Here is a 24,912-nt window from a genome sequence, read left to right on the forward strand (position 1 = left end):
ATTATGTCCACAATTGCTTATCTGTATTTCTGATTCATATCTTGAATAATACAAACACTGAAATAAATCTTAATATATTGAGACAGTTTTCTCCCTGTTGGCAACATTCTTGAATAAATGGATTCACAGAGTCCTTGCCACATCAGTTCTGTGTTCAATCTCAAACTTTTGATAACTCCTTCCATTGTCATCATCAGGAGATTTCAGTAGGTCAGTAAGTACTTTATTTAGTTGGCCAAGGTATGTCATTCACATGTCATGAAGTCATAGAAGTTCTGTATGCTACAGAGATTATGTTGATGTCTATGACTGAAGAATATTGATAGTGATGCTGATATCATTATATGGCAGATGGTGCCTTTTTTTTTACTGGCACTTGATGCTGAAAAGCAACAGAGATATAAGTTAAGATCTAAGAATAAACATCCAACACTATCTTTCTGATTGAATTTCATTAAAAGTTCATGTAACAATATTACAAGAAGGGAAGTTGCTACTCACTGTATAGCAGAGATGCTAATTATGCGACTCAGCATTCCGCTATATGGTGAGTAGCAACTTTTGTTCTCATAATATTGTTACATCCCATCCTGGATTTTCCAATATCCTCGTCCATCCTTACATAACCCCTGCTCCCAATCCCTTACCTCATGGCTCATACCCCTGTAATAAACCTGGATGCAAGACCTGTCCGATACATCCTCCTACCACCACTTACTCCAGTCTGGTCACTAACATCACCTATCCCATCAAAGGCAGGGCTACCTGTGAAACATGTCATGTGATTTACAAGCTAAGCTGCAACCTCTGTGCTGCATTCTATGTAGGCATGACCACCAACAAGCTGTCTGTCCACATGAATGGCCACCGACAAACTGTGGCCAAGAAAGAAGTGGACCACCCCGTTGCTGAACATGCTGCCAAACATGATATCCCTAATCTTAATGACTGTTTCACAGCCTGTGCCATATGGATCCTTGCCACCAACACCAGCTTTTCTGAATTGCTCAGGTGGGAACTTACCCTGCAATACATCCTACATTCCCGTAATGCTCCTGGCCTCAACCTTTGTTAGTCACTGTCCTCACCCATCCAGCCCCCTCCCTGTTCCCATTCCAGCACTACACAGCCGTCATTTCACTGCCACACCCAGTCTTTCAATTTCTTTTATTTCTCTCCTTTCCGCTACTTACCCCCTCCCTCCTGCGCACCTTCTCTCCTGCCCTCCATCTAAACTGGAACACTTGACTGTTGACCACTCCCACCATACTATCCCTTCCCGCCCCAGCCTCCTCCTTATCCCCACCAAGTCGCCACTCCCATCATGCACTGGTGCTGCTGTTCGCAGTGTGGTCTCAGCTCTCTGAGACTGCAGATGTGTGTGCAAGTTGCATTTATGTGAGTGTGTTTGTGTGTGCGCATGTGTGTATGTGTGTCTACTGCTGACAAAGGCCTTAATGGCCGAAAGCTTTAATTGTGTGATCTTTTTATTGTGCCTATCGTGACTCAGCATCTCCGCTATATGGTGAGTGGCAACTTTCCTTCTCTGATATTGTTACATTCCATCTTGGATTTTCCATTGTTTGATTTTTCTATTTTTAATATGATGTCATCTACACAAGAAAGATGCCCCCCTTTTATGCCAACCGTTTCAGTTCCCCTAACCATATTTTATCACCTACACCACTGAAGGGCTTAGCAATGTCACAATGAATCACAATAGGATAATTTTGCTTGTTTAGGTCTACCAGAACAGATTTCGTGATAATATATAATGCTTTCTCTGTACAGAAACATTTACTGAAGTGAAGGAGAGCTGTTGTTCAAAGATTCTTTTCAAGAAGTTGCTTCAATATACTGTTATAAGCTACCTTTTTAGAAATTTTTAAGACTGTAGGAGGTTACTTGTCTTAATTTCTAATAAATGAGTGTTGCTAGTGCATATTTCACTCTTTCATGATAAACTCCTTGACTCATTGAGATTACCAAAGTATCTGAAGGGGTTATTCCTAAGTCAGTATAATATAAGAGAATCACAGTATTTGAGATTTGGAGCTACAGAAGAATGCTGAAAATTAGGCGGACTGCTAAGATAAGAAATGAGGAGGTTGTCTGCAGTATTGGTGAAGTGAGGAACATAAGGAAAACATTGACAAGAAGAAGGGACAGGATGATAGGGCATGTGTTAAGACATCAGTGAATAATCTCCGTGGTACTAGAGGGAGCTGTTATGTCCTTTTTACCCCTACCTAATGCATCATATACTAAATCAATATATGAAAGAGTGTCTATATTACAGTTACACTCAATTCTGCCATGTATGCTGTCTGGCTTGACTGACACCAGTAGTAACTCATTACTTATGTACTCAAAGGCTGCTACCTTTTTGTGAACTGCATGACTAATTTCTCTACATCAAAAACAAGTTGGCAGTCTTTCCCAAAGAAATGCCTGGATATTGCAAAGATTTACATAAGGAAAAACCTCCTACAGAAAAGTCCATTACCTGTAACTAATTTGTTTTCCACACTCATAGATTACAAGGAATCCTTCAAATGTTACTAGTATACTACTTGTAAAACATGTAATCTACAGGACCAAATAAAAAACTAATAAAATCAATTCTCAGGTTATCTCTAGATGTGCCTGGGCATCTGTCATGTTCATAGAGTTTTGTGTCAGCAAGAAACAAACATTATTCACCATGAGATTAATATATAACATGAACAGTAATAGCCTTTTCACATTTCTGTACCTGGCAGCTTACAATTATACATCAAGTTTGCTCGTGATCCCAGGCTTTTGCTTTTCCTTGACAACTCTTACCAACTGACTCATCAGAGTACACATCATGGCCTGACCCAAAACTTCACTCTGAATAATCTTTCTTACTCTTCCCTGACCCACAGAATTATGTAAATAATGCATCCAGGAGAACTGCACTGCAGGGTGAAAGCTCATTTCTGGGAACAATACTTAGGCTTTGATTAAACTGTTTTCTGCTATTTCTTTAGCCTTGGAAGAGCTTATACGAAGTTCATAAGAGTAGCAGATAGGTGCTGATAAACTGATGCTTTCAGTCATCCTGTCAGATGTGCTTGTCTGTCTGAACTGATAAAATTGTTGCCAGTAAAAGGCAAAAGTCAGGAATTTGAGAAACAGTGCAACGTAAAATACCAGATTATGTTTTTACATGTAACTTTGTAACTGTAAAATACAACTGAATATTTACCAGCATGAAATGGAAGTTAACGTGGTGCTTAATGTGCGATGAAGCAAATATAAAAAGAAAATACTATTAACGAAATATGAAACCCTATAACACATTGTCTTCAACTTATGTATTAAAAAATGTGTTTCAACATACCACTGAGGTTCAGATAGGGGAAATAGCTTCCCATAGATACATAGTTTGCCATTGTGAGGTCTGAGCAGACAACTGTTATCACCAAACCTGTAATGAAAACATACTATTAACAGCGATTTCAAGACTTTAAATCACAAGCTACACAGCAAACTAACAAGTTGCAGTGATTATGCACTATGTTATGTACAATCTTTTAATGGTGCATTTGAAGTATTGGTGCACATTGCCTAACTATCCTGCCTGATAAAAGAAGTGAAGCATCCAGAACGTACAGTTGGCATTGCAGTAACTGTGTGATGCCCACAATGTACAAAAGTAAGTTCTGAGGCAGTTCTGTTGAGCTCTATGTACTCTTAGAGTTCCATTAGATTTAAAGTCTTTATCAATTGTAAATGGCCCTTGTAAATTCATAAACTGACAATTTCATACTTCATTTTAACAATGAGGAGCATTATTACACTGTATGACCTTACCATAACATATTCCACTGAGACCTTGGAGGAATGCCAGAGCTGACACTGTTGCATAGTCTCCATCACAATTGAGATCAAACACTAGGAATGTCATGAGCAGAACCTCAAACAGCTGAAGAGCCATCCAGAAAGAGTAGCACAGCAGATGACACAGCAGTACCTCCAACATTGTCACACCTAAAAAATGTCAAATCATCACTGTGTAATGCTTAGCAAACTGTCTCATAAAATAAGTACTCTATATCCATAGTTTTAGTTAACACTGTCACATTTTATGTTGCCCTAGAGTCATTATAACGACATGAGGCTGTGGAATCACTATAATACAAACTTTGTTAAAATGTGTACTTCAAAAGCAATTAATTGAAGGTTGTGTTTGCTACTGTTTCCTTTTTAATCTTTTTAGAGCTAGAGCTGTGACATAAAAAATATGAAGATATAAGATGTCACATTATAACTTTATGTGTTTTTGTTTTCTTAGAGAAGTGTCATGTTCATATTTTGTATCAGAGGAGTCAAAATGAAAAATTTAACATTTCCCCATTTATTGTTCCCCAGTTTTTGCTTAGGTCTTTCTTCAAATATTATCTTGCAGATTGTGGACACTATGAGACAGAACACACAGTACTGTTTTCATAAGTAAGCTTCCAACACCTACTGTTGACTCATAACAAGGATATTCCTGGCTATGTTACCAAAATAATACAGTTTTGAAAATATAATATAATGGTATGGGCAAAAAATCTAATCACCAAGTGGCAGCAGGAGAAAACACAAATAAAAGTTAAGGAAATGTGCAAGCTTCTGAAGCCAGTGACTCCTTCTTCTGCCAGAGGGATGAAGGAAGAGGACTGGTGAGGTTTAGAAAATAGGTAAAATTATGGAAAAGTCACCCACAACCCTGGATTGAGGGTGACTTATTGGCTGGGATGAGAAGGAAAGACTGATTGTTGGGGACTGCACTGGAGGAGTTTTGAAAACCTGACAGCTTAAAGGTGGAAGATATAGTAATAAGCAAAATAGAGATTAATGACAGAACACTGTGTAAGTGATGGTAAGAGTATGTTACAATGGTAGACATGTGAGGTGCTAGGGTGCAAAAAAATAGATACGTTGAGAAGTAAAAGATGTAGAAAACTAAAAAGAAGTCAAGAAAGGGATAGTTACTGAAAAGAAATGCTGAGACCAAAGAAATTAACATAAATTAAGACCATGTGTGTGGTGAGAACCAAGGACATCTTGTAAAGCCTGTTCCCAGCTGTGTAATTCTGAGAAGTTGGTGTTGGGGGAGTCCTGAGTGACCATAGTGCATCCTAATTGATTTTTAACTAATTTAAGTAACTGGAAGTCAATCAAAAATATGTTATTAACAGTTCTCACACTGCCTTTAAATGTTAAAAATATATGTAGACCAGAAGCTGTGGGCTCCAGGAGAGTGTTAAGGCAGTGTTTGTATGGTAGTGTGTTTGAAATCAGTGTAAATTCAGTTAAAGCTATTTTCATGAAGCTCCAATAAAAATAAAATGTGTGTGTTTGTCACTTATTTAGAACACCACATTAATGTTTTTCAAAATTAAAAACCACAAAGACAGAGTCTGTAGCAAAGGCATTATGATCCTCATTCTTGATGTGATAATGATCATGTGAGATGAGTATTATCCTTTATTTTGGTAACACACAACTACCTCTTTTATCAGATTTGTGAAATGCTTTGTTTTCATTATTTTAAAGAAGTAGCACACAAAACGACAAACTATGATTTTTATAATGGCTTTGTTAGTTGTTTATTTTACAAACTCATATGTCAAAATTACATTAATGTTAAACAATATAAAATCAAGGATGGAATGTAACAATATTATGAAAAGGAAAGTTGCCACTCAGCATATAGCGGAGACACAGAGCTGCAGGTAGGCACGACAGAAAGACTGTCACAATATAAGCTTTTGGCCAACAAGGCTTTTGTCAAAAATAGATATCTCTCTCTCTCTCTCTCTCTCTCTCTCTCTCTCTCTCTCTCTCTCACACACACACACACACACACACACACACACACACACACACATCAGGGCTGCTACTCAGGTACCTGACTGCGTGTGGAGTGCGCACAAAGCTTTTTTAGTTTATGCGACTCTCCATCCATTCCAGATAATGATAGCTATAGGAAACCCAGAAATATCTGCGTAAGCTTGAAAGAAATACCTCCTGTACGTGAGAGTATTAAAATTGTAATAATAAACTGGTGAAGCATTCACAACGAAGTGCTTGAGTCTGGAGTGCTCCTGAAAAACAGAGAAGCTCACATAATATGAGGTACAGAAAGCTGTCTGAAACCTGAAATTGGTAGCAGTGAGCTTTTTGGGGAAAATTTAAGTGAATATTAAAAGGATAGGCAAATGGGAAATAGTGGTGGTGCATTTGTTGTAGTAGACAGGAAACTCAAATCCACAGAGATGGGAACTGAAGCTGCATGTGAGATTGTTTGGGCAAGACTCACTATCAGGGGTGGACATAAAATGATAATTGAATCCTTCTGTTGCCCACCAGACTCATTTCCTAATGTAGCCAAAAACTTCAGAGAAGACTTCAGTTCACTTGTACATAAGTTCCCAAATCATACTGTAATCATCAGTGGAGACTTAACCCATCCAACAATTAGTTCAGGAAATTACAGTTCTGTTAGTGGTGGCTGTGATAAGACATCCTGTGGAACATTACTAAATGCCTTTCCTGAAAAGTACCTAGAACAGATAGTTAGGAACCCCACTTATGATGAAAATATATTGGATCTAATAACAACACATAGACCTGACCTCTTTGAGGATATCCACATCAAAACTGGTATCTGTGACCATGAGATGGTTGTGGCAACAATTATTACCAAAGTACAAAAGACAGCTAAAAGAGGCAGAAAGATGTATATGTTCAGTAAACTACATGAAAAATCAGTAGTGTCATACCTAAGTGAGGAATTTGAAACTTTCAGCACAGGGCAGGAGCATATAGAGGAACTATGGTTCAAATTTAAAAGATTAGTTGACCATGCACTGAATAGATATGTACCCAGTAGAACACTTCATAATGGGAGGGAACCTCCATGGTATATGGTCACTATAAAGAAACTTATAAAGAAACAGAGACTACTGCTTAATAAGTGTAAAACAAAGCATGGGACTATAGAGCTCTAAATGAAACGTGTTTGCCTGTCAAGAGAACAATGCATGATGCCTTCAATGTCTACCATAACAGAATATTGTCAAATGATACTTCATAAAACCCAAAGTAATTTTGGTCATAAGTAAAGACTCTTAGTGGCACAAGAGTTAGTGTCCAGTTCCTAGTGAATGAGACAGGAACTGAGATTGAGGATAGCAAAGCAAAAGCTGAAATGCTTAACTCCATGTTCAGATGCTCCTTTACCAAGGAAAACCTAGGAGAAATTCCCCACTTTAATCCTCATACCACGAAAAGATGAATGAAATAAGTATTAGTGTCAGTGGCGTTGAGAAACAGCAGAAATCTTCAAAACTGAACAACGATCCAGGGCCTGATGGAATCCATGTCAGATTCTATATTGAATTTACAGCTCAGTTCAGCCCTCTTCTAACTACAAAGGGAGTTCAAAAAGTTTTGCACAGTCGTCTCTAATTTTTGTTATTTTTTGCAGGAGGAGAATTAAATTTTTTGTGAACATACTTGGAACATTTAGCTATAAGTTGTTGTATAAAAGTATTTTCTTTTATTTACACATGAGCCATATCGACTGAAGTAGATGTCAGGTTGTGACAACGTTCAGTGATGAAGTTGCTCTTCAAAACCAGCGATGACTTTGCCACATCAATTCACAGGAAGTTGCTTCCTGTTTATGGGGAGGACACAGTGGATCGTAGCAGTATCCAGCAGTGGTTGCAGAGGTTTAAAGAAGGTGACTTTCACAGACAGCAGGGCAAAAGCTGATGGCCTCCTTCTTCTGGGATCAGTGTGGTGTCATTTTCATTGACTTTTTGGAACCTGCCTCCACAATTAACTGGGACCATTACTGTTTGTCATTGGACAAGCTGCGATGTGCCATCAAGACTCACAGACCACAGCTTCAGGGTCAGCTCATCAGACTACACCATGGCAATGCCAAATCCCATACAGCCTTTATGACACAGGAGAAAATCAGAAAAATGGGCTGGAAAATTGTTCCTCAACCTCCCTACAGTCTTGACTGGGCTCCATCTGATTTTTACTTCTTTGGTAGTCTGAAGGCCCACCTGCACAGTAAAACATTTGATATTGAGGAAGACCTCGTTTCCTGTGTCAAGCGATGGTGTAAAAGTCAATACCCAGAATTTTACCAAAGTGCATTTACATCATGGAAAGAACATTTGGCCATATGTGTCACAGCTGATGGAGACTACATTGAGTAGGCTCAATGTATAGCTAAATCTTCCAAGTATGTTAAAAAAATTTCAATCTCCTGCTACAAAAAAATAAAAAAAATTATAGACGACTGTGCAAAACTTTTTGAACACCCTTTGTATAATCTATCAGAGATCTCTCAAATAAAAAGCCATTCCCAATTCTTGGAAAAAGCACAGGTCACACCTGTCTAGAAGAAGGGTAGGACAAATGGTCCAAAAATATTCTACAATATCCTTGACAACAGTTGGTTGTAGAATCTTATAACACATTCTGAGCTCAAACATAATATAGTATCTCAAACAGAATGACCTCCTCAATGCCAACCAGCATGGATACAAAAAACATTGATCATGTGAAATCCAACTCAGACTTTTCTCACATGCCATACTGAAAGCTTTGTATCAAGACAGTCAGGTAAATGCACTATTTCTTGATTTCTGAAAAGCATTTGACCCAGTGCCACTCCTACACCTATTGTCAAAAGTATGATCCTATTTGGTATCCAGTGAAATTTGTGACTGGATTGAGGACCTTTTGGCAAGGAGAATGCAGTATGTTATCTTGATGTAGTGTCATCATCCAGAATGTAGCAGTAACTTCAGGTGTGCCCTGGGATGTGTGTCAGGACCATAACTGTTCATATTTTATATTAATGACATTGCAGACAATATAAAAAGTAACCTCAGACTTTTTGCAAATGATGCAGTTATCTGCAATGGAGTACTGTCTGAAAGAAGCTGCATAAATATTCAAGCAGATCTTGATAAGATTTAAAAGTGGTGCAAAGATTGTCAATTTGCTTTATATGTTCAGAAATGTAAAATTGTGCACTTCACAAAACAAAACAAAAAATGGAGTGTCCTATGACTACTATATCAGTGGGTCACTGCTGGAATTGGTCAACTCATACAAATACTTGGCTGTAACACATTGCAGGGATATGAAGTGGGACAATCACATAGGCCCAGTTGTGGGTAAGTCAGGTGGTAGACTACCGAGCGAAGTAGCACAGTGGTTAGACATTGGACTCGCATTCGGGAGGACGACGGTTCAATCCCGCGTCTGGCCATCCTGCTTTAGGTTTTCCGTGATTTCCCTAAATCGCTCCAGGCAAATGCCAGGATGGTTCCTTTCAAAGGGCACGGCCGACTTCCTTCCCCGTCCTTCCCTAATCTGATGAGACCGATGACCTCGCTGTCTGGTCTCCTTCCCCAAAACAACCCAACCCTCAGGTGGTAGACTTCAGTGTATTGGAAGAATACTGGGGAAATGCAATTCTCTACAAAGAAAATTGCTTACAAATCACTCGTGCGACCAGTTCTAGAATACTGCTCAAGTGTGTGAGACTCATACCAAACAGGACTAACAGGGGATGTTGAATATATACACAGAAGGGCAGCGTAGATGGTCAGAGGTTTGTTTGATCCATAGGAGTGTGTAACAGAGACACTGAAGGAAATGAACTGGAGGACCTTTGAAGAAAGTCTATTAACAAAGTTTCAAGAACTGGCTTTAAATAATGACTCTAAGAATATACTACAATCCCCTTCACATTGCGCACATAGGGATCATTAGGATAAGATTAGAATCATTATGCATACACAGAGGCATTCAAACAATCATTCTTCCCATGCTCAATAGGTGGATAGAACAGGAAGAAACCCTAATAACTGGTACAACAGAATGTACTCTTTGCCATGCATCGCACAGTGGTTTGCGGAGTATGGATGTGCACACAGACGGCACAGAGTAGATGCAAAAAGGACAGTTTAATTACAAAGATGAGTTCTCCTACCCCTAGCACTCCCATCTTCTGCTTACAAAAGGAGCCTTTGTCCCACCCTGCAACTGTAAATGCATGTTGTTGTCATACTGTCATTCCCAATTCCTACAGTGTCATTTCATCCACATAACACCATAACAACATGGCAACTAGTGAACAGAGACCTACCACTGGCATGGTCTGTGTGGAAACAGTATACTTTTTTCACATGGCTGCTGCCCACAGCTCACTCATGTTTGACAATGGCGTTCTTGTAGCTACTTCACTATGGTACTGTAGGATCACAAAAGTCAGTTAGTGACTGCTGAAGGAAATACACTACTTGACCAATGGCATCAGATTTTTGCCATTCAAGAACTGCAGTGAGATGTGGAAGCACAGAAAGCAGGCAAAAAAGGCAGAGGGGATATGCAATTCACTTGCACCTACATGCAGCACTTGATTGGTATTATCTGTTATGTTAATAAAAAAAACAAGTTAAAGAATAAATCATCTGTGACTGATTAATAATATTATGGGAATTGTTACTTGTTGTGCCTATAGACAGCTAAACACATTTCACCCAAACTAAAATCTTGTATAAACAAATGTGAAAGGAACATTTTCTGAACTCTCAATTACAGCCCTTTTCTTTCATCATCATCATCATCATTTAAGACTGATTATGCCTTTCAGCATTCAGTCTGGAGCATAGCCCACCTTATAAAATTCCTCCATGATCCCCTATTCAGTGCTAACATTGGTGCCTCTTCTGATGTTAAACCTATTACTTCAAAATCATTCTTAACCGAATCCAGGTACCTTCTCCTTGGTCTGCCCCAACTCCTCCTACCCTCTACTGCTGAACCCATGAGTCTCTTGGGTAACCTTGCTTCTCCCATGCGTGTAACATGACCCCACCATCTAAGCCTGTTCGCCCTGACTGCTACATCTATAGAGTTCATTCCCAGTTTTTCTTTGATTTCCTCATTGTGGACACCCTCCTGCCATTGTTCCCATCTACTAGTACCCGCAATCATCCTAGCTACTTTCATATCCGTAACCTCAACCTTATTGATAAGGTAACCTGAATCCACCCAGCTTTCGCTCCCATACAACAAAGTTGGTCGAAAGATTTAACGGTGCACAGATAACTTAGTCTTGGTACTGACTTCCTTCTTGCAGAAGAGAGTAGATCATAGCTGAGCACTCACTGCATTAGCCTTGCTACACCTCGCTTCCAGTTCTTTCACTATGTTGCCATCCTGTGAGAATATGCATCCTAAGTACTTGAAACCGTCCACCTGTTCTAACTTTGTTCCTCCTATTTGGCACTCAATCCGTTTATATTTCTTTCCCACTGACATTACTTTCGTTTTGGAGATGCTAATCTTCATACCATAGTCCTTACATTTCTGATCTAGCTCTGAAATATTACTCTGCAAACTTTCAGTCGAATCTGCCATCACAACTAAGTCATCCGCATATGCAAGACTGCTTATTTTGTGTTCACATATCTTAATCTCACCCAGCCAGTCTATTGTTTTCAACATATGATCCATAAATAATATGAACAACAGTGGAGACAGGTTGCAGCCTTGTCTTACCCCTGAAACTACTCTGAACCATGAACTCAGTTTACCGTCAACTCTAACTGCTGCCTGACTATCCATGTAAAGACCTTTAATTGCTTGCAAAAGTTTGCCTCCTATTCCATAATCTCGTAGAACAGACAATAACTTCCTCCCAGGAACCCGGTCATATGCCTTTTCTAGATCTATAAAGCATAGATACAATTCCCTGTTCCACTCATAACACTTCTCCATTATTTGTCACAAGCTAAAGATCTGGTCCTGACAACCTCTAAGAGGCCTAAACCCACACTGATTTTCATCCAATTGCTCCTCAACTAATACTCGCACTTTCCTTTCAACAATACCTGAGAAGATTTTACCCACAACGCTGATTACAGAGATACCTCTGTAGTTGTTACAATCCTTTTGTTTCCATGTTTATAGATTGGTGTGATTACTGCTTTTGTCCAGTCTGATGGAACCTATCCCGACTCCCAGGCCATTTCAATTATCCTGTGTAGCCATTTAAGACCTGACATTCCACTGTACTTGATGAGTTCCGACTTAATTTCATCCACCCCAGCTGCTTTATTGCACTGCAATCTATTGACCATTTTCTCCACTTCCTCAAACGTGATCCTATTTCCATCATCATTCCTATCCCATTCTACCTCGAAATCTGAAACATTACTGATCGTATTTTCACCTACATTGAGCAACTCTTCAAAATATTCCCTCCATCTGCCCAAGGCATCCACAGGATTCACCAGCAGTTTCCCTGACCTGTCAAAAATACTTGTCATTTCCTTCTTACCTCCCTTTCGAAGACTGCTAATTACACTCCAGAATGGTTTCCCAGCAGCTTGACCCAATGTCTCCAACCTGTTTCCAAAGTCTCCCCAAGATTTCTTCTTGGATGCTGCAATTATCTGTTTGGCTTTGTTTCTTTCTTCAACATAACTTTCTCTGTCTACCTGAGTTCTAGTATGTAGCCATTTTTTATACGCCTTCTTTTTCCTTTTACAGGCTGCCTTGACTGTGTCATTCCACCAAGCTGTTTGCTTCCTCCTACTTTTACACACTACTGTTCCAAGACATTCTTTCATTTATAATTAATAATTACTTCACTATTAATCATTTATGAGTTATTAATAGTGTTTGTTGTCACTTTATGTCACAATAAAACCAATGTACAGTTGCTACCGGAAACAACAAGAGTAACAGCTTATATACCAAAGTTGCACATCCTGTCACTGTAGCACCACAACTAAAATGTACTGAAAATGACTTGTTTTGGAGAGATCTTTGATGTGGTATATTACTGAAAGTGCATATTTTCATAATACGTTAGTATAAATATGAAAACCAAAAAATACAGCAAATTAGCTTCAGAAGCACTGAAATCAATATGGCAGCTACTCAATTTTCTTCTATCAATCAATAACAGCACAGGACACATGATGTAATCAGCCAGTCACACAATAAGCTACAATCTGTCATGGCAACCAGATCATTTTGCTTTCACATTTGTTGGCTTCAGCAACTCCCAAACAAACTGTTGCCTTCCACCTAACTACGGATCAGTCTGTCACAATGACCAGGTTTTTTGCTTTCACATTTGTTGGCTTCACCAACTCACAACTATACTGTTATTTTCCAAAGTAACTTAGAGCTTGGGCTATGCTATAGATCATTCCGTCACCACAACCAGGCTTTTCAGCAAAAATCCTAAATATTTGTGGAAGCAAGAATGTAAATGTGTGCTATGATAGGCTGATGAATTCAACTGTGACAAGCTGACAGAAGCAAACTGAGGAGCTACCATCTCAAATTCAGTGTTTATAAAGTCAAAACGCTGAATTCGGTGGTTTTCATATTAATATATGCATATTACAAAAATATGCACTTTCTATGATACACCACATTAAAGATCTCCCCAAAACACATCAATTTTAGTATTATTCATTGTGCTGAAGTTGCAAGAGGTGCGACTTTGGTAAACAAAACCTTTGCCAAGGAAGATATGGATTTTATTCCTTTTTTCAGAAATTTTACACAAATTGTAATTTATGAACTACAGTTATACATTTTATTTGTTGCGTACAACATTTTTCATTGCCGTAGTTGGATTAGATAATATTTTTCAGTCATGTTAATTCTTATTAAATCTATGTACAAATATTTGCTGAATCTGCCTAGGAAAAATTTCAGGAAGGCTTTTTTTTTATGGAAAGGAGGGGGGGGGGGGGGGGTTTACAGCTTTGCCAATTCTGACAGGGGCACAGGATCATCTTGATACAGCTGTGGACAAGAAACTGTTGGAAGAGGTAGATAAACATGATTTTGTCAGAGATTAGCGTTATAACAAAATAATAGATGTTAATGTTCAATGCTTCAAACAATGGAAAGTCCACATTGGAATATTAACATCTGAGGTGTTGAGATCAAGAATGGGGCTTGTCATCATTTCTGGGGTGTATGAGTTATTACTGTAGTTGTTATTTCCACATGATTACGCATCTCTTGGTTCTAAATGGGAATTGTCACGTAATATTTTTCCCTGTCTAAACCAGAGTTAAAATTTAATTTCATGCAGAAAGAAGACTTGCCACATGTAACGTTCCCTGGCAAACTCACGTTATTAATGCACAAGAGTTTATTTGTACCATATACGCCGCTCTGAGCAAGTTGTATATACCGTAATTATTGAACAAAAGACATTTGTTATTATTGTAATATTTTTGTAGTAATATTCTCTCTGTATTTAGTATAGTAATTTTTCTATATTTATTATGTGATTGTGAAATGTGTCAGTATCTGCGACTACAGAGATGTAAAAATTAGCCAGAGGAGAATAATATTGTCAAATTACAAAGAAATGTTAATTGTCAGCAGTAGTATAAAAGAACCATGTACAGCGTATTCTTTGGTCTTCTCTGTGTAGAGCTGAATGCGATAGGAAGCTGTGTTGAAGCGATTTATGAATGCGTAGACTTCTTTTGTCTCTGTCTTGACTTAGCCGCCATTAGAGCAGAAGTTACAAATTGATGTGAGTTGAATTATTGTTTGATCTAAATATATCAGAATTTATCAAAAGTGTGTATTATTAATGTAAATTAGCTTGCCCATGTCATCTATAAAATTTCTTTTAAGAATTTTCAGCATTTTTAGCGGTGTTGCTGGGCTGTGCCGCGACCGATCGATTTGCAGCGGTGGCACATTTAAAAAAATTGTTCCGCTAAAGGAAAATCAACCAAACCCGTAAATCGGGAACAGATAGATGAAAATTAACAGTGAATTAAGAAATTGTTCTTCTTTTACAGTGATCCTGATTTTAAACTAATTATACATTTGTGCGTTCGTAGGCGGATAGTTAATGTTAGTTAACATTGAAATTTAACAAGTTTGGTTCTTTCAAATAACTTAAATGTATAGCGAAGTAGGTTTGATCAGTGATAATTAAATGTCGGCTTGGCAATAATTAACCATTTTCTGCTAATAGAGATAATCTTGTGTTCCATAGTTAACGCCGGGATAGAATTCAGTAAATATTTGACAAAAAAATCCACTGCATTTGGAAAATGTGTGCCAAGGCCGAATGATGTAAAGGACTTAATTCTCAACTGAATATTCTTAATCAGTCAATATGAGTTCACGTAATTTTTAAATGTACGTAATTCTTTTGAAAGTGAATTTTTTTATTACCACACGTAAATAAGAGAGAGGTTCTACAACAAAGTTCGCACACAAAGAAAGTAAGGTAAAGAAAATTAACTTAAAAGCAAATTTTATTCTTTAACGAAATTTACATGGCAATTTCGTTAAACACAGAGACAAGTCCCTAAATTGCACGAAAGAACTTCAGGTGTGATGGCAACACTGTAGCGGGATGCAGTAAACAGCTGTGAGATTTCAAAATAGCTTTGGTTATGGACCTGTCAGACTAATACAGAGATGATTTACAAGAATTTAGAAGAAAGGAATGATGCCCTGAATTGCGGAAGAGGTATGGGATTAAACAAAACAATGCCATTGATTTGGAATATACCAACTGGAAAGGAACCATTGTTTTAGAAAGGGAAACAGGTGCAGATTGCTAGAAACTAGTCATAATATGTTCATTGTTTGTATTCTCCATGCTTAATATAATAGTAGAAACAAGTTGTGTAGAAACATTATACTGAAATGAGTTGATAAATTCCTTTCATTTATGCAAATTTTCAATTTATATTTAAGTTATAATATGGGAAATCAATAAAAATGTTATTTGCCAAAATATATAGGTTAATCATACACTAATATCTGTTTACAGATGCCAGCATAAATGTTTTAAGAAGTTTTCAGTTGCTGAGAAGGAAATATTGTTGACAGAATTCAACAACGCCTAACAAAGATGGACCGGGGGGTACTTGGGTGCTCAAACTCTTTCCTTTATAGCAAGAGCAAGGAGACTGCACCCAAATTCCATTACTAACTGTGGAAGGACAACAAAATTATTATTGTAAGGTAATGGCATGACAACAGTAATATTATCTTATTAATCATTTTGTTCTCAAATTATGTAAACAATTCATCAGTAAACACTTCCGGGCTAAGTTGCCTTGGTCGATCTGTAGAACTTCTTCTCCCTGATGTTTCGTTCTCAACTACGGAGAACATCTTCCGAGGTGAGTCGACTAACCTCGGAAGATGTTCTCCGTAGTTGAGAATTAAACGTCAGGGAGAAGAAGTTCTACAGATCGACCATGGCAACTTAGCCCGGAAATGTTTACTGATGAAGACGCCGGCCGTGAAAGCCTACATGGGATGATATGTAAACAATTGATTCACTTTTTGTAGAGTAATTAAAATAAAATAACATAAAAGTGTGATTTGTGGCCCAAGAATTTACATTTCTGTGCTTGTTAGATTATCTGAAGATTCCACTTTTTGTATGTTATGAACATTCCAGTGATGGAAAAGTTAAGTTTATGTTGAAAAATTAATTAATACCCATTAGTTTGTTCATATTGTGCTAGCACAACACTGTAAGTTAAATGGTTAAGAAATGTATTTAATAGGGTTACAGTGTTTCAAATACATAAGTTTTGTGTTTTATGATAATAGATTGATTGGGTCATTTTTATATCCGCAGGTTAAAGTTGCCTTCAAGGAAACTATATTATGCAATAAAAACTCTATTGCACTCCATGTTAAAAAAAAGGTCAAGTGGAGAGACTGTGCCATCTAATTCAAGGAGGAATTCCAGAAAGTGCTAATGTCATGACAGCTGAACTCATACAGTATTGTCCAGTAAAGGTAGCACATTATAAACATTGTGGTAGGAAGAAGAGATATCTCTAAGTTCTTTATCTGTGAAGCTCATGTGGAAAATAAAAAGAAACCATAATGTACATAATTTACAGATCTCAAAGTAACATTGCTGACCCAGGATTGTTCATGGAACATGGAAAAAATAAATAAATCATTCAAATTCATAACAGTTCACATTTAATGGTATGAATGATAGATGTTGACTATATAACCAATTTTTACAACATTCTTGTACAAACATAATTTTGTACAACTCACAACAACTGCCTGGTTCTAACAGTAAAGATGATTAACAACATAGTGATAGTGCACAAAACTATTGTAAATTAAAATTACAAATATATTAGAAAAACGTTACCTGACACCAGGTTTCGATCCCAGACTCCTTCTATCTGTTCTGCGATGAGGACAGTGCACGTCAGAATTGTAGCAAGGAAATAAATCATCCTAACGGAATACAAAGCATTATATTTAATAAACATATAAGGGTCCCAAAAATCACAAGAACAAATAGTAATTGGTTTAAAACAATCTTCAGATAACCATCTCATACTGTCATTTAAATTTCTAACAAATGAGTTACTATCATGATTTGTTTCAGTACTTACGAGTACATAATCCCAGGAGCAAGATATCCTGCATATGTTAGATCTTTGGAACCATGTACAGGCTTGTTGAACTGGAAATGGAAAGATAAGAATGAAAGGCAATCTCAGTAAACATAAATTAATATGTTTTTGCAAGAGGTGCCAACTGTGCAGACAGTGATGAATGTTTTCGAGATATAACACATTTAATATATATTTGTTTTTGTGCTAGTGGTGCAACAGTACTTGTCTTACCTTAATCGCTAGATTGATAGTGGTAGTACAATTTACTGAGAACCAAGATCACCAGACCTTACAAAATTAGATTTTTGTTTATGGTGTTGGGTAAAGTCTGAGGTGTACAAATAAAAGGTGAGTATGCTAGATGAACTGCTTAATCATGTTGTGGATGCTGCTGCACTCATTAGGAAATGTACAGAGACACAACAGACAGGCAGCACATTTTTCCAAGAGTGCATAAATGTAATGAAGTTGGCAGCAGGATATGTGAACATTTGTTGTGAACTGTGCAACAGTTATGCTTGGATGTGAATGTGTTAAAAATATGTGTTTTTCAATTGATACTTTATAAAATGCATGTTGTAATGTTAACTAACTGTGGTACAGTGTAAACTTGACAATATACTGAAATATACATCAAATAAATAACAATGATGGAGGTGTCTCAGGTCCCCAACCGGGTGGTAGCATTGATATAATGTACCATTTTGGGAAGTGTCATACCACCCATCTACTTCACCAGAAGATGGGTAGTATGATACTTCCTGAAATGTCACAATATATCAATGCTACCACCTTGCTGGTGACCTGAGAAACCTTCGTCAGCAGTGTATGCCAGGGAAGCCTACAGTCAAATAAATAACAATGTTTTATATCTTGGAAAGGATTTGGAATAGGGCATATTTGAAGCTTTTTTCTTCAAATCATTGTTTTTTCATGTCCCAGAATATTGACCAATCCTCTTGGGACACCCTATATACCAGCCCACCATTCTGAGATAAACAGCATATGTCAGATTTGTAATGAGGGGATAAATCATTCTATTGGAATACAAAGCATTATAATTACCAAACACATAAGGGTCTCAACTATTACAAGGACAAATCCTACATGTAATGTGTCATTTCCTCAACATCATCTCCTATACACGATTTTTCAATACTGTTTTGAAACCAAACAATTATTATATTAAAGCAAATTATATGATCTCAGCTGCTAGTTGTGATGCAGTGGAGAGTAATGTTAAATGCTGGTTAGAATAACTCTAACAGGCAAACAAGTCACAGTTGCACAATAATATTTTACCCATGTCTGAAGAAATATCATAACAAACTAAAGTACTGTTTTCTGGTAATATTCTGTAACTAAAAGCAAAGTTAAAAACAGATTATCTTTTATATTTATAAAGGAAGTTCTGCCCAAAGATTGAGAATAAAATCTGAATTGTTATGCAATTACTCTAGTATTTTCTGGACTACTGCTCTGTTATCAAGTCTTAGAATTTAACAGGAATTCCCATCTGAATCTACTTCTTTCATTTTACATAGTAGACCACACTTTTTTTCTAGAAATAAGTTATAATAATGAAATAAGTTATAATAATTTAACAGAAATTTCCATTGGAAACCATTTCTTTCATTTTACATGTTATACTTGTTTCAGAACTGTGAAGTAAGTTATAACTGCTAGAGAATAATTCTATACTAGGTCTACAAAATATGACAAATTGCTAAACAATACTGATCACATACATTACAAAGAATTTTTCAGTGTAAAGTGAGCTTATATTTGCTAGAAGTACTCTAACAAATTATGCATATGACTTTATCAATCAAGTGAGTAATGGTGCTTACATGCATGGGCAGCGTAACATGTCTGTAACTGATTTCACATCTACCAGCAATATCTTTGGCAACTTCTTGATAAACAGAATAGAGCTCTCCTTGAAAGTGAACACCTTTTATCCGATCTGAAAAACAAAAGAAAGATTAGTTGTATCAGTGTGTAATTCCAATAGCAGATTGGAGACAACATGGTGTCGAGTAGAGGCTCCTGAGAAAAGCTAGCCCACATGTGCTAGTAACAAGGGCTCCACAATAAATGCACCACTTTTGGCAGTGGTGGGGCTGAGGATGGTAGTTATGTGCCACTGCAACTAGTTGTGTGAGACAATAAAGTCATTCTCAAGATATAGCTGTGGTGGTACTTTTTCTCGTAGTTATTAGTCTCTTGGCTGTTGCAAACAAGTTAAACATTGTCAAAAATTATGAATACACCATTGCTGGATGTGTGTATGCACATGTATATCAGTTAGTTCTGATGAAGGGCATTGTCCTAAATCTTAGCTATCATTTTAATCTAGCTTATGTGTCAGTTGATATATCAAAACATATACAGTGAATATAATAGAGGGAAACATTCCATGTGGGAAAAATATATCTAAAAACAAAGATGATGAGACTTACCAAACAGAAGTGCTGGCAGGTCGATAGACACACAAACATACACACAAAATTCTAGCTTTCACAGCCAACGGTTGCTTCGTCAGGAAAGAGGGAAGGAGAGGGAAAGACAAAAGGATGTGGGTTTTAAGGGAGAGGGTAAGGAGTCATTCCAATCCCGGGAGCGGAAAGACTTACCTTAGGGGGAAAAAAGGACGGGTATACACTTGCACACACACACATATCCATCCGCACATACACAGACACAAGCAGACATTTGTAAAGGCAAAGAGTTTGGGCAGAGATGTCAGTCGAGGCGGAAGTAAAGAGGCAAAGATGTTGTTGAAAGACAGGTGAGGTATGAGCGGCGGCAACTTGAAATTAGCAGAGGTTGAGGCCTGGCGGATAACGAGAAGAGAGGATATACTGAAGGGCAAGTCAGAACTCCGGAGATGGGAACTTGTCCTTCAGTATATCCTCTCTTCTCATTATCTGCCAGGCCTCAACCTCCGCTAATTTCAAGTTGCCGCCGCTCATACCTCACCTGTCTTTCAACAACATCTTTGCCTCTTTACTTCCGCCTCGACTGACATCTCTGCCCAAACTCTTTGCCTTTACAAATGTCTGCTTGTGTCTGTGTATGTGCGGATGGATATGTGTGTGTGTGCGCGAGTGTATACCCGTCCTTTTTTTCCCCCTAAGGTAAGTCTTTCCGCTCCCGGGATTGGAATGACTCCTTACCCTCTCCCTTAAAACCCACATCCTTTTGTCTTTCCCTCTCCTTCCCTCTTTCCTGACGAAGCAACCGTTGGTTGCAAAAGCTAGAATTTTGTGTGTATGTTTGTGTTTGTTTGTGTGTCTATCGACCTGCCAGCGCTTTTGTTTGGTAAGTCTCATCATCTTTGTTTTTAGATATAAAACGTATACAGTGATTGATTACTTTTACTCCCTCCATTATCTGTTTTCTACCCTTGATCTTCTGATATTCCATCTTGCAAGTGATAAAGGAAAAGAAGAGTACACACTGTGGTCTATGGCAAGTAATAAATAATATTGTAGAAAAGTATTGTAAATGTACATTTTATTATATTTGATTAGAGTAGGTTATTACTGCAGATCTTACAAGTTGAGCACTGAATGTGAGACCAAATCCACCATGAATGATTCTAGCGATAACCCATAAATAAAGTTAGTGTTATTAACTAATCAGTTCACTACTCGTGTTCTATAGACCCCTCACAGAAGAGAACATTCAAGGATACAGAATGAGTTAAAATGTACATTAATCGTGGAGAGTACCATTTAATAACTAATTCTGCACTCTGTATTAATAGTAAATTAACACTACCCTGTTACAACCATTGTTTTTACACAAGCTAAACACAGCAAAGTACGAGGGACATACTGAAAGGTGTGAGCAACCTATCATTAAAATTCTAATTCCAACAATGTAACAAAAATGACTGCAAGTGTGTAATCTACAGACTTTACACAACATGTTGCCTTATTGTGAAGCCATTGGCATCTATCACAGGCAATAATTACAAAATGGCAGACTTCAAAGTTTCATTTCAACCACATGCTGTTATAGAATTCCTTATTATGGAGGGAAAATGTGCTACTCAGTTCACCTTCGACTTCAATGTGCCAGTGGGGGTACCTGCATGGACTCCAGCAAGGTTAGGAGATGTGTGAAACATTTTAAAGATGAAAGCATGAGTATCCATGACAAGCCTTGTAGTGGTGACCTTCGAACTGCCTCCACAGAATGCAACAAAAAAAAATTCTTCACTTAAAACTTCCGAGCTGATAGGCCATGGTCAATGTATAAAACTCTCTCCTGACATTTCGTCTCCAACTGCGAGGGACATCCTCTGAGGTAAAGCAGTTCACCTCTTTATACCTCAGAGAGTGTCTCCCGCAGCTGTAGGTGAAACATCAGGGGATAGTTTTCTACATCGATAATGGCCTATCAGCCTGGAAGTTTTGAATGAAGGCAATAGCGGCCGTGAAAACCTACATTGTATGAACGAAAAATTCTGATAGATTTTCTTCAATCAGGACAAACCGTAAATGCTGCCTTCTATATCCTGACACTTTTGAAGCTCCATCATGGGAACAGGTTAATGCACATACTCACACTGTCTGTTTCACTGTGAAGAAGATCAGGGCATTTGGGTGGGAAACTCTTCTATATCCCCCTCCAGTCCCAGCTTAGTACCCTCTGCTACCATCCTTTTGGTTCTGTTAAGAAACAGAAGCAAGACCAATACTAAAAGACAGTGGAGACTGTTTAGCAAGCAGTGGGTCAGTGCCTTTATGAAATTGGAATGGACTTATACTGTAACAGTGATTTCAGAGTTGCAAGACAGTGTAATTTCCACCAAACATTTAGATATAACCTGCACAACAAGCCACATTCGTTCAGAAATATTATGAGTTAAGATTTGTATCTACAACTGTTCATTACAATAAAAACTATAAAATTATAGCACACACACACACAAGCATGTGCGCGTGCGAATCAATGTATATTTATGATTCAGGATCATTTAGTAATTGTCAATCTGTCTGTTAACTTAAAATGGAACCTTCATATCACAATTTACTATTACTTGCAAAAGTGGCAACAGTGTTGTTCATCTACAGATAGGTGATGTGCTGAATCAGATGCAGAGCTCAAAAAATGTCAAAGTAGTCCTCACAATGGAGTTGTAGGTTCAAAATATGTTGAACTTAAACAGGGCAACAAAATAGTGTCACTGAAGATGGCATATAGGCTGATTCAAAAAGCGTCACACATTTAAAATGTGGATAAAACAAAAAGTGTTGCAGCAATAAACTTGCTTATTAAGAAATACAAAATTGTATTGAAAACAGTTTTTAAACTAAATACTATGTAATGAGTTGAATTACTCTATGTTAATGTGTGACAATGACACAACTGACAATACAATTATTGTAAATAAAACCCAGTACCAACCAACAAACCTCCCAGATTTTGATCATCTGTAGCTTTGTCAGTGGGAAGGGACGGGGGGAGGGGGGGTGGGGGGGTGGAGGGGTGAGGAAAGTGGTGTCTGGCATCATTTTCATTCTCCACTCTCTTGCCATTAGTGGGTTGGAAAGGGGAGGGGAATTGGAAGATTCAGGAAAGTGGTGTTTGGCACATTGACTCACCATTCTCCTGTCGTGTTCAGTCATTATTATAACAATGGAAACAATCAATTATTGATGAAATTATTTAATAGGATGGATAAAAAATCTACTCACTAAGCAGCAGCAGAACACACACATAAAAGATGGTTGTATTTGGTAAGCTTTCGGAGCCAGTGGGCCCTAATTCAGGCAGAAGGGTTGAAGGGGAAGGAAGAGGGGTGAAGGAAAGAAAAGGACTGGTCAGGGGAGACACAATATGGGACGAGAAGGAAAGACTCTTTCCTTCTCATCCCGCACAATAAGTCACCCCTGACTCACAGTTCTAGGTGACTTTCCGAAAATCTGCGCCTTTTCCTAGTCATCTCCAGTCTTCCTTCACCCTTCTTCCTTCCCCTTCAACCATTCTGCCTGAAAGAGGAGCCACTTGCTCTGAAAGCTTGCCAATTACAAATGGCTTTTATGTTGTGTTCCGCTATTGCTTGGTGAGTAGATTTTTTTATCTATCCTATTAAATAATTCAGTCATTATTATGTTTTTTCAGGAGCTCATCACATGTACACAGTTGAAATGTTTTTAAAAAGCATCAATTCGCTGATTACAATGAACAGAGCTCTCGCATAAGTATTGCTATTCTGCATGGTGAAAATGTACCTGATAAGAAGATTTTCTTGCAGTAGGTCAAGAATTTCTGAAAAAGGAATTCAACACTGGAGAAAAAAAAAATTTTCTTGCCAACCTACAAGTGCTCACACTGGGAATACTGAAGCTATAAGAAATTCTGTTTTGCAGTCCACAAAATATTTTGCAAGGAAGCATGCACCAACTGTTGAGCTTCCTTGGGAGAGTGTGTGATGTCCAAGAATTTAAATCAGCAGGTTTTGTATGCTGTCAGCAGTCACATGAGAATACCCTGCAAGATGTCCCAGAAGATGCTGTGCTTTTGTGTAGTAACTTAAATGGTTGTCTAAACAACTGACATTCCTGTAATGGTTAGATTATAACCCCAAAATTCTGCACAAAAGGCTACTGCACTCTACTAATCTGACTGTGTTTTATGCAGTTTACAGAGATGGAATTATTGGTCAGTATTTTTTTTAGAAGAGGAGCATGTAACTGTTATGGTCACATCCCAACATTATGCTGTCATGCTTTGAATTTCTCATCGATTCAACCCCAGAATTTAGGAGTGGGTAACCGTGATGCTTAATTCAAACATCTATGAATAAACCAAGTTTTTCTCTGCAATCCTTTTTCTTATATTATCATTCCAAATGTGGAAAATTTTCTGTGTTACTAGCAAAAAATTGCTACCAGTAACTCTAATTTTACTGGTACATGAAAAACAAATTCTGTATTCATGATAGGCTGAAACTGAATGTTAGACTAGGGCTTACATTCAAACAACTACAAATCATGAGCAGTGATTTACCAACTGAGTAATCATGTTTACTTTCCAGTCCCACTCACAACTGACATCTGTCATCATAACAGTATGAATATGTTCAAGTCTTTTCTAGAGAACCGTCAACAAGTTGTGTGCATTGGTAGGGAGAAATCAAATTTGGTTAATGTCAGGTACAGAGTGCCTCAAGGGTCGGTGCTTGGACCTTTAGTGTTTATACTAATGATTAATGATCTGCCCTTATTCATAAATTCTCACACAATATTGTATGCTGATGACACAACTTTTCTACATAAAAGCTCTGATCTAGGTACAGTAAAAAAACACTCCCCGAAAATACCCTTGCTCAGTTCTCATTATGGTTCAAAGCTAATGGCTTCTTACTAAATGAAAACAAAACCCA

General features: G+C 37.7%; 1 protein-coding gene and 1 long non-coding RNA gene across 3 annotated transcripts in view; one reads left to right on the top strand and one right to left on the bottom strand.

The window, feature by feature from the left end:
- Positions 1–24,912, bottom strand: part of LOC126473168 (ABC transporter G family member 23-like) — a 490,841-nt gene that overhangs the window by 8,843 nt on the left and 457,086 nt on the right. For both annotated transcript variants that reach the window (XM_050100049.1, XM_050100048.1), the window contains exons 14-18: positions 19,361–19,476; positions 17,508–17,578; positions 17,258–17,346; positions 3,841–4,017; positions 3,368–3,454 (exon numbers count right to left, since the gene is read on the bottom strand). In XM_050100049.1, the coding sequence (XP_049956006.1) occupies positions 3,368–3,454; positions 3,841–4,017; positions 17,258–17,346; positions 17,508–17,578; positions 19,361–19,476 (540 nt within the window). The remainder of the gene's footprint in view (positions 1–3,367; positions 3,455–3,840; positions 4,018–17,257; positions 17,347–17,507; positions 17,579–19,360; positions 19,477–24,912) is intronic.
- On the top strand, positions 1,360–17,060 carry LOC126473169 (uncharacterized). The gene is made up of 3 exons (XR_007586418.1): positions 1,360–1,525; positions 15,899–16,092; positions 16,721–17,060. It is a non-coding gene; the product is annotated as an uncharacterized LOC126473169 (long non-coding RNA).

Source organism: Schistocerca serialis, chromosome 4, assembly GCF_023864345.2.
Source record: "Schistocerca serialis cubense isolate TAMUIC-IGC-003099 chromosome 4, iqSchSeri2.2, whole genome shotgun sequence".
NCBI classification, from domain to species: Eukaryota; Metazoa; Arthropoda; class Insecta; order Orthoptera; family Acrididae; genus Schistocerca; species Schistocerca serialis.